This window comes from Carcharhinus amblyrhynchos, chromosome 19 (assembly GCF_965287045.1).
Source record: "Carcharhinus amblyrhynchos chromosome 19, sCarAmb.v2.hapA, whole genome shotgun sequence".
Lineage (NCBI taxonomy): Eukaryota > Metazoa > Chordata > Chondrichthyes > Carcharhiniformes > Carcharhinidae > Carcharhinus > Carcharhinus amblyrhynchos.
Genome location: NC_137342.1, coordinates 41,759,951 through 41,770,382, shown reverse-complemented (window position 1 = coordinate 41,770,382; position 10,432 = coordinate 41,759,951). Strand labels below are relative to the sequence as shown.

The 10,432-nt window shown below is 41.4% G+C and overlaps 1 protein-coding gene across 2 annotated transcripts in view; it reads left to right on the top strand.

Annotated features, from left to right (window-relative positions):
* The first annotated feature begins 2,890 nt into the window (after nucleotides 1-2,890).
* Nucleotides 2,891-10,432, top strand: part of mkln1 (muskelin 1, intracellular mediator containing kelch motifs) — a 148,250-nt gene continuing 140,708 nt past the window's right edge. For both annotated transcript variants that reach the window (XM_080207657.1, XM_080207656.1), the window contains exon 1: nucleotides 2,891-2,985. In XM_080207657.1, the coding sequence (XP_080063783.1) occupies nucleotides 2,903-2,985 (83 nt within the window). In that variant the 5' untranslated portion in view covers nucleotides 2,891-2,902. The remainder of the gene's footprint in view (nucleotides 2,986-10,432) is intronic.

The window sequence follows — 10,432 nt, the reverse complement described above, 5'->3', positions numbered from 1 at the left end:
CTTAATGTGTGCATCTTTGGAGTGTGGGAGGAAATCGGAGCACCCGGAGGAAGCCCACGCAGACATGGGGAGAACGTGCAGTCTCCATACAGACAGCAACCCAAACTGGGAATTGAACCAGGGTCCCTGGCTCTGTGAGGCAGCAGTGCTGACCATTGTACCACCGTGCTGCCCGATAAACCTTATATTTAAGCTAAAACTACTGGAAATCTGAAATAAAACCAGAAAATGCTGAATTAACTTGACAGATCTGGCAGCATGTGTGGACAGAGCAACAGTGAATCTTTCAAGTCTGCATGACACTTCGACAGAGCTACATAATTAGATATTTAGAGTTATATTTAGGTACTTAGGTCGGAATTTTACCACCACGTCCACCCTGGATTTGGGGTGGGCAAGGCTCGCAGAACAGCATTCTCTGTTGGCCTCGGGTGGGATCTTATGAGGCTCGGGCAAGTGAGGCAGTAAAATTCCAGATTTTACAACTATGTGAGGGGGGATGGAATGATTCCCTTGTCGCCCTCCTCCATGTTTGATGGTAACAGAGTCTTTGTTGAAAATTTAGAGAGGATGTGCTTTGCCAATTCTGTAAGAGTGCCGTCATTTACACTTCTAGGGTCTAATGAATTATCCAGACCAGCAGATTTCAGGCAGATCAAAGAACCTCTTTCACTGAGTTGATGGACCTCACCGGCCACAGATTGTGTTTACCTTGGTGCACAGCCCCAGATACAGTCTGGAGAAGTCATGGAACTGCTTGGGTTGCACCGCGACAAAATCCACTGTCAAGATCTTCATTGCAAAGGAACATTCCAGAAGGAGGTTACACCAGTTTCTTCTCTACCACTGAGGGCAACATGCAGAGGGGATGAGACTCTGGGCAGGATGGATAGAGAGGGCTTTTGTCACCACCAGCCAAACAAAATCTCAGTGTTTGATCGAAGGTTTTGGTGATAAAGCACATAGTGACAGTTGGCATTTGCATACTGAGGATCTACACACACTTGATGCAGCCGCTCACAAAGGCGGTCATATAGACGACAGTGAAAGAATCCATAGATCCTACAGTGCAGAAGGAGGCCATCTAGCCCATTGAGTCTGCACCATCCACAATCCACCCAGGCTCTATCCCATAACCCCGTATGTTTAGTCTAGCTAGTCCCCCTGATACTAAGGGACATTTTAGCGTGGCTGCAAGTCTTTGGAAGGAAATTGGAGCACCCAGAGGAAACCCATGCAGACATGGGGAGAATAAGCAAACTCCACACAGACAGTGACCCAAACCAGGAATTGAACCTGGTTCCCTGACGCTGTAAGGCAGCAGTGCTAACCACTATGCCACCATGCCATGTTTGGTACATTTCACGCCCCCTCCCCCACCCCTATACCCTTGCGCCCCCTCCCCCCCCATCTCCACACCCAACACCCTTCCCGCCACCTCCCTTTATCTAGAGGTTTGTACATTGTATCCCATGGACATGTCCAATTTTGACCTCCAGATAAAGCAGAAGATGGCTTGGGTAATTGCCATAATGTAGCAGTGAGCAATGGGCCAGATCTGTGCCATGTCAGCTATACCTAGACTGGATATCAGATGTGATATCCAGTGTAGGTTGAATATATGTACCTGTGTGTGGAATTTGAGGTTGGATATATGTATCAAACTAAGATTGGGAATATGTACAGGCAAGGTTGGCCGTATGTAGCTGATTAAATTGGATATATGTACTAGCTGATATTGGGTACATGTATCTGGTGAATATGGTTGAATATGTGTGCTGTATATGTACTGGCTGAGGATGGGTGTATGCATGGGGAATTATATATATTGGCTGAAGTTGAGTATTTGTTTCCATGCAAGATTGGGTATGTGTATTGACAGAAGCTAAGTTTTATCTGAATGAGATTAGACATACGCATTAGCTGAACTTGAGTATGTGTATCTGGGTGAGTTTGGGCATATGTATTGGCTGATGTTGAATGATGTTGGGTAGATAGTACTGTACAGGTACTCAGTTTGACCAGTGCATGTCTCTGGGTGAGATTGAGTATATGCACCGGCCAGGCTATGTACCTGAATACTGTATGTATTGAGTGATATTGAGTTTATTTTATTGGCCAGGTTGAGCACCTGTATACTCTATATATTGAGTGAGGTTGGGTATATACACTGGCCTGGCTGAATGCCTGTATACTGTATATATTGAGTGAGGTTGGGTATATGCACTGGCTAGGCTGAATACCTGTACACTGTGTGTATTGGGTGAGGTTGGGTATATGCACTGGCCAGGCTGAGTACGTGTATACTGTATGTATTGGGTGAGGTTGGGTATATGCACAGGCCAGGCTGAGTACCTGTCCACTGTGTGTATTGAGTGAGGTTGGGTATATGCACTGGCCAGACTGAGTACCTGTCCATTGTGTATATTGAGTGAGGTTGGGTATATACACTGGCCAGGCTGAGTACATATATATTGTATGTACTGAGTGATATTGGGTTTATTTTACTGGCCAGGTTGAGTACCTGTATACCGCATGTATTGAGTGATGTTGGGTATATGGACTGGCTTGGCTGAATACCTGCGTACTGTGTGTATTGGGTGAGATTGGGTCTATGCACTGACCAGGCTGAGTACCTGTACACTGTATGTATTGGGTGAGATTGGGTCTATGCACTGGCCAGGCAGAGTACCGGTACACAGGGTGTATTGGGTGAGATTGGGTATATGCACTGGCCAGGCAGAGTACCGGTACACAGGGTGTATTGGGTGAGGTTGGGTATATGCACTGGCCAGGCTGAATACTTGTACACTGTGTATATTGAATGAGCGGCGGGGCGGCCCCGCCCCCTCCCCGAGGTCACGTGCCCTGGAGCCGGGGCCGCCGCCGCTGCTGCTGTAAGATGGCGGCCGTGTTAGGAGAGAGCCGGGCGCTGACTTACTGCCTCCACAAATGGTCCAGCTACTCCTCCATCTACGTCCCGGAGTAAGTAGTGGCTGCTATTTTAGATACATTTCTGCTGTGCCTCCGGACGGCGGGGGTGTTCCCCTCCCTTTCGGACCAGTGGTCTTTTGTTGTTTGGCCCCCACACCTCCATCGGGGCCTGGTCTGGGCCGGCGAGGCCTCGGGCTCGCCTAACGCCAGGCCGGGCTCTGAGCTTCACGCACCCCGGGCTGCAGGAGAGATGGTGGTGGGGTGGGCATCGGTTTCCAAATTCTGTAATTCCAGATCATTTAAATAATTAATAAGTAATTATTTCTAGTTAATTTGTATGAAGGTGAAGTTTGATGTGCAGACCATGATGGGATGGGAGAGGGTTGGTTGCGGTGTGATTTGCAGCCTGTATTCTTATTTCTCTTCCCCCCTTACTAAAGGCTGCAACCCCCCCCCCCCCCCCACAAAAAATAAAACTTTAATTATTTGGCAATTCCCCCACTTTGGCCAACAATAGAGTTGGATGAAGCTGGAAATTTCTGCCTAGCTCCTCTCCTCCAGCTTTACACATGTTCCTGTAACGGTATCCGATGCAATGCAACAGGCATCTCTTTAGCAACAATTCACTGTAGTCATATTAACAGACTCATTCTTATCCAGGGCTTTATCTTCGCACTGAAGTGAAAATGTAGGTGTTTCTGCAGATAGTTGGGAACTTGTGTGCTTCTTGTCACTTAAACAGAGAAGGGGCTTTGCACCTGATCCTAAAATTGGTAATTGTTCTCTTTTTCTTTTTCTTTCAAATTGAAATCTTCCACGGTCTTTTGGGCCAAACAAGTAAACTAACTTAAATTACGTTCGGACAAAGAAAAAGGGGGCAGCTCCCCAAAAGGAGGGGGAACGGCCCGAACAGAAACAAAAGGTACAAAGGAAACTTAAGGCACGTCAAATCAAAATGTGATTATCGGGGTCTATAAGGCACCTCAGCCCCTGCGGTGCCCAACGGGCACGGAAGGCCTCGACAGTGCCCGCGGACACCGCGTGCTCCCTCTCCAGGGACACAATCGTTCTCTTTTGCCAGTGTGCAGGTAGTTCCTGCGGAATTTGAGCATTTAAAAAATGCTGCTCTTCAACAATTGACAGCGTAGTTAACACTTATCAAAAGCAAGTTTTTACTTGAGGGTAATTGTAGCCACTTCAGTCAATTAAATGTGTACTTTTGCATTCATTTCAATGGATGTTGCAAAACGGTTTTTTCCCCAAAGACAAATTTTGGAGTTCGTAACTATTGACATATGGTCTTTGCAATGTGCCAAGTACCTGCAAATAGTACAAGCCGCTTCAAATATTTGGGAATGCTGGATACACAACTTTAAATAAATAAAGCCAGTGAGTTACTGTTGGGTACAGATTTCAATTATTGACATTAATTAATGTGAAAAGTTGAACCTGGGTTAGCTCACACCTTTTAGTTGGTGTGATTGCTGTAATCCTTTTGTATGTTTGTGGCTTGTCAGTGGCTTGTTGCAGAGTATTAGTTTTGGAAAGTACTCTGATCACTAAGTTGAATACTTTGTTCAGCACTCAATTTAAGGCTTCAATGTAGCTGCTAAAGGCTGCATTGCAACTTTTAACTGTTTTACGATTCTTGGTTGTAGTGGGTACCCCTCTTTATCTGAGATCTCCAAATCAGCTGGCAAGGAAGATGGCCCAACAGTAATATTTATCTCAAGTCAACTCACCCAACATCAAAATGTTGATTACTCAGAACCAGTTCTTCTGGGCATATGCCTGTCTCCAGTTTGCTGAAGCAGTTTGCACCACTCTGAACTCGGTTGTGTCTGGAGACTTTCTGGAGGACAGTGGAGCTGCTGTAGGGATGTCCTTAAAGTCTGTAATGAGATTATATATCTCCTCTGACTCGTGGAAGACTGTGGCTTGTGACCAACCAAAATGGAGATGGCTCATTCAGGAAGGCACTCAATTAATTGTGAGACTTCATTGAGAGTGTGCAGAGGTGAAGTTGTGCTGCCAGAGTGACTGCACAAACCTCCAAATGACATACCTACCCAATGCTTTTAAGTACTACCTACCCCAGAAGCGGCAGTGACTGCAGATTGCTCATTGGACTTACCAACCATTTCAGACACCATCAAACTGGAGTGGAAGCAAGTTACCCTCGAACCCAAAGACACCTGGGCTCAGTTTTTTGTAGAAATTGTTTATTCTGAGCAGCTTTGATTCCTTATTCAAGTCGGTAGTGGAGGCAGCGACCCTAACTCTGTAAAAAAAAACCTGGATCTGCACTTTAAGTGCTGTAAGCTACAGGGCTATGGGCCAGGTGCAGAAAGGTGGGATTAGAAAGGACACTTGCGTGTCACTGGACTGAATAACCTCTTTCTGTGCTGTAATTTTTCTACGGTTCTAAAAAAAGGAAGATAGCAACCACCAATATGGTGATGATCAGATTTTTTTATGAAGTTGATTTGAGGGATAAATATTGAACAGTACAATGGGGAAAACAACTTTGCTCTTTGAAATAGCATGAGTTTTTTTTATTTCTAAGATAGCAGCTGGACCTTGGTTGAAAGTCTCATCAGAAAGGTGACATCTCTAACAGTGCAGCACACCTTTGGTACTGTCTGACAGTATACATGGGCTGATACATGAGCTCCTGAAGGGGGTCTTGAATTCACAGTCTTCTGACTTGGATGAGAGTGCTGCCTTCTGAGCCATCATCAACATACTCTGGTTTAGGATAAACCGTTCGTAGTGGTGTCGGTTGGAAAAAGTCCGGTTGCTGCAGATTTCTTGTTGGTTGCTGGGTTATTACGTTTACACCATGTGCATGAAAAGAAAAGAAAGGATAATATTGCAGTTAAGTATGTGCTTTTATTGAGGTAGCAACTACAGTTCTAGGCTCATTGAGATGATACATATTTCCAGCATTTTGTTCTCTGCCTTTTTAATTATCATTTTATGCTAGGATTGTAACTGGATTTGAAATTTATGCGGCTGTTGTAGAAAGCAATAAATGATATATACTTAATGCCATTTTGGAATCATTCCACATTTACCATTAAATAATTGTGAATAATAAAAGCTTACATTTATATAGAACCTTATTCATGCCAAAAATGCCCCAAGTGGTTCACGCCCTATACATTTGTGAAGCAGTCACAATTGAAGTAGAAGTCATTTTGTGTGCAATATCAATCGCTATTGTGTAGGCTGAGAGACATTGCTTCAGTATGTCACACTATCATTGAAATAGGCAGGAGTAGTTACATAAATGTATAATGTTGAAGGTAAACATTTCCAAAGACATCTGCTCTAAATATTTGACACTTCCTGGATGTGATTAAATGTTATGGAAACATTTTCCTGAATGATGCAGTGGAATGAAGTGATTTGGTACTCGAGTTATACCAAAGTCATCATGCTCAGCATCGAGATAGTGTTTCCAAACTTCATCTGCAATGCTCTCAAATGGATAACAAACAAATTCAGAATGGCATGTCTAGCATTATTTCCTTAAAAGAAAACTAATTGGTATTCAACAGAATGGAAACTCTTTCAATTTAATGAAAAAAATTTCCAATCTAGTGTTGCATGAATGAAAACTTGCATAAATGCACACTATAAGACCGAGAGTACAGAATATCATCCAGGATTCCAAGTAAAAGATGTGACAAAATCATCTGGCAGGATCAGGCTTTCAAAACCTGAGGTTTATTGGAGGAAGGGAAGGCTGCAGGAGATGAATAATCCATAGTTGTTATATTCTGGAAAAGAATTTGGGATGGGAGATTGCAACAACTTTGAAATCAAGATAGCACTGTAATGAGGAAGAACATCTACATCACTTAATTAAGATGTCTTATAACTCCTTATGACCGGCAATTTTTTGATAGTTTTGCATACTAAGATATTGCAAACTAAATATAAATAATCAGGGAGAGAGACTTGGAGAGTTTGCTACCCTTACCATGTGCAGTTTTCATCTGAACATGCAGGTAGGGACATTAGTTTAAGATATTAAGAAAAAAAAAGCAGCATCAGTAATCCAGATTTCCCACAAAATTGTTTGAAAAGGCAGCCTAACTTTAAGCTTGGCTTTTGGCATGAGGTTTGAACTCTTAAGCTAACGACTCAACTGGTTGACAGTATGAAGCTGGATGGTATCGTTGGAGATTAGCAGGATATCAATAGTGCTGATGAAATTGAGGAAAAATAAAACTTCTAAAATATTTCAGACTTTCAAAGTGAGTGCTAAGCTTTGTAGGTTGCTAGAGTAGGGTTTAGTGTCAATGCTGCATTGTTGGGTAGTCCTGCTTTTGGATATCTATAAGAGAGGAGAGAAATCTTGCAAACTGACAGATGTCTGGGTGTGGAGTGGAGGTCAAGTGTGTTTTTGTTAATTTGTAAATGGAAGCTTGACAATGCCATAAGTCACTCCACCCAACCACAACTTGTTTTTTTCAATAGCAACCTGACCTTGTGCTGACAATTGGCAAAAAAAATCTGTGGATAGTTGAAATCTAAAACATAAACAAAAAATGCTGGAAATACTCAGATCAGGCAGCTTCCATACAGAAAGTAACCAAGCTAACACGTCAGATCAAAGGCCTTTCATCAGAACTGGAGAATATTAAAGATGGAGCAGGATTTAAACCATTACAGAGAAAAGGAAGATGGGATAGGAGGAAAGAACATGGAAAAGATCTGTGATAGTATAGAAGGCAAGATTGATTATATGACAAAAGACGATGATAGTGAAAATGGTACCTTTAACATTGGAAAGCATCTCAAGAGAGATCACAGGAGTATGACAGCCTAATATTTTCTCTGCAAGGTAGTTTGTAATTTTCACTTGGAACCCATCTTTTAACTTCAGTAAATATCATAACACGTTTTTTCATTCTGTTGTCTCCAAAGTTATATGTAATAATGGTTACCTCTTCCAATTCTATTCTTCAAACTGTCAATACTAATTAGATGAGAGAGCTTGACTCATGACAAATAAATCTGAAGAGTGGATAAGTTGTCATTAGCTGTTGAGTGCACCATTCAATTCTGTTTTCTGCTGCACGTTCTTCAGTTGTAATAGGTGAGTGCTATATAAGTGATACAAAATAGGTTGTGTTTTTGTGTTGAGATAATGTAATTTAATGAAATTGCCTGTAGGAAGGTCTTTCCTTGTCCCTACAAAAGTAGGAAATTTATGCTTTGGCTGTACAGGACACTGATGAGACTACATCTGGAGTATTATGTACAATATTCGTCTCCTTTTTAAGAAGGGATGCGAGTGCATTAGAAGTAGTTCAGAAAAGCTTTACTAAATGAATACCAGGAACAGGCAGTTATTTTATGAGGAACAAGTGGACAGGTTAGGCTTGTATCTGCTGGAGTTTGGAAGAGTAAGAGATGACTTTTAAGATCCTAAGGGGAAGAGACAAGGTGGATGTGGAGAGGTTGTTTCCATGTAGGAGAATCTAGAACTAGGGATCGTTGCTTAAGGGGAAGCTCACTAAGACAGATGAGGAGAACTTGTCTCTTTAGGGTCATGAGTCGATAGAACACTCTTCCTCAAACAGCAATGGAAACAGTGCCTTTGAATGTTAGTTTCTTGAAAAAGCGGGGTGAAAAGTTACCGAGGGTAGTTGGGAGTTTGCAGTCAGATTAGTCATCATATAGAATGGTGGAGTAGGCCTGAAGGACTGAGTGGCCACCTCCTGCTCTATTTTCGTATGTATGTTTATATATAAATTTGACTACTTTGCATGAATATCTGAATCCAAGTTACTTGAATAAATTTGAAACAGATGTGATTCCAAATGCTTTGATCTTTTTCCAGCCTTCAATATGATGATCCAATGAAATCTTGTTTTCTTTCATAATCCTTTCAGCGGAGTTTGGAATTTCGTCACTTGTTTTTGAAAATCCAGGCATACCATATTGTAGGACTTTTATCAATTCACTTGGGTTGTCATTTTCTCAAAGTTGTTGAAGGAGGATCTTTGTATCCTGAGTCTAAACAGAACTCTGTCCATAAAGTTACATTTTTCTTCTGGTCAATTCGTTATTTTATATGGAATGAAAGTAATACTAATGGAATTGTGGCTACCTTGTCTGTCTTGTCCTTTTTGGAACATGAACTATTTTGGTCGACTGCTATTCCTCCCGTGTTTAGTGACTTAGATGATTTTTCAGAGCCTGACCAATCTCCTAATTGTTTCTGGATGCTATGGGATACATACCATGTAAAACTGGGGATACTTACCCTTAATATTCCATTATGTGTGTATGTATGTATGTGTATATATATATATATATATGTGTTATGTTACTAAGCTTTCTTTTTAGGGAGGTTACATTGCTCATTATATGTTAGTGTTGTGCAGTTTTGCTATTTAATTTTAAATGTGTGACATTGTGAAATTACAGATTATTCACTTTCATAATTTGACCAGATTGCAATTGCCCACATAATTGCCTTGTGGGCAGTTAAAAAAAAAGCTGTACTTGGTTGCACAATGCAAATAGGTTTAGCCTTTCTGAATATGTACAAATGAGTTTCATTTCTGCAGCGTGCTGCAAGTGTGAAATTGATGGCATTTAATGGAAGAACAAAATGAAGTAAAACCACAGAAAATCATCTTGATGTGCTCAGTCCAGCAATGAGTGATGTGGTTAAGGTGAAAATTACATTTTTGAACCGCAATTTTGATGGCGTAAAATATGGGAAAGGCTCAGAATGACAATACTGGAACAAATAAACAATTTACATTTGTGCAATTTTTTTAAAAAGCTTTCAGATCTCACAGCTATAATTGCAATTCATGATATGATCTCAGTGCTTTGAAGTGCTTAGGTATTACTTCTTGTGATGGCTATGTCATGCTGCTGGAAGTCTTAAGGTAAGGAAAGTGAAATACGCTTGATGGACACAAGTGTTGGGAATAACTCTTTGATGTGAATGTTTAGGATTTAATTCTAAGTGTGTTATAGTTTTCAGTATGGTTATGCAACAAATATAAGCCTGACGTAACATTAACTTGCTGACTATTGGTTTATGACTGGAGTTTTTTTTTGAATTCTTTGAATTATGGAGTCTGGGCACTGATCGGGGGGGAGGTAAGGAAAGACCCTCTAGTTAAACTGATTCAGCTGTAGATGCTCGTATCAGGTTAGCACAGAGATGGGTTAACGCGATGCTCAATTTTATCAGGAATAGTATATTCCATGAGTAGGTATTACAAAGATTATGCACTGTATAAAGTATGTAAACAACTTGCATTCCAATAGTACCTTTAACATAACACCCCAAGGCACTTCACAGCAATGTTACTAACGCATGTGTTGGGAATATATTAGGATAGATGATCAAAAGCTTCGTTAAATAGTTTTAAGGAGTGTTCTTTCAAGCAAGAAAGAAAATGGGGAAACTGAGAGGTTAAGAGAAGGAATTGCAGAGCAAGGACCTCCACAACTGAAG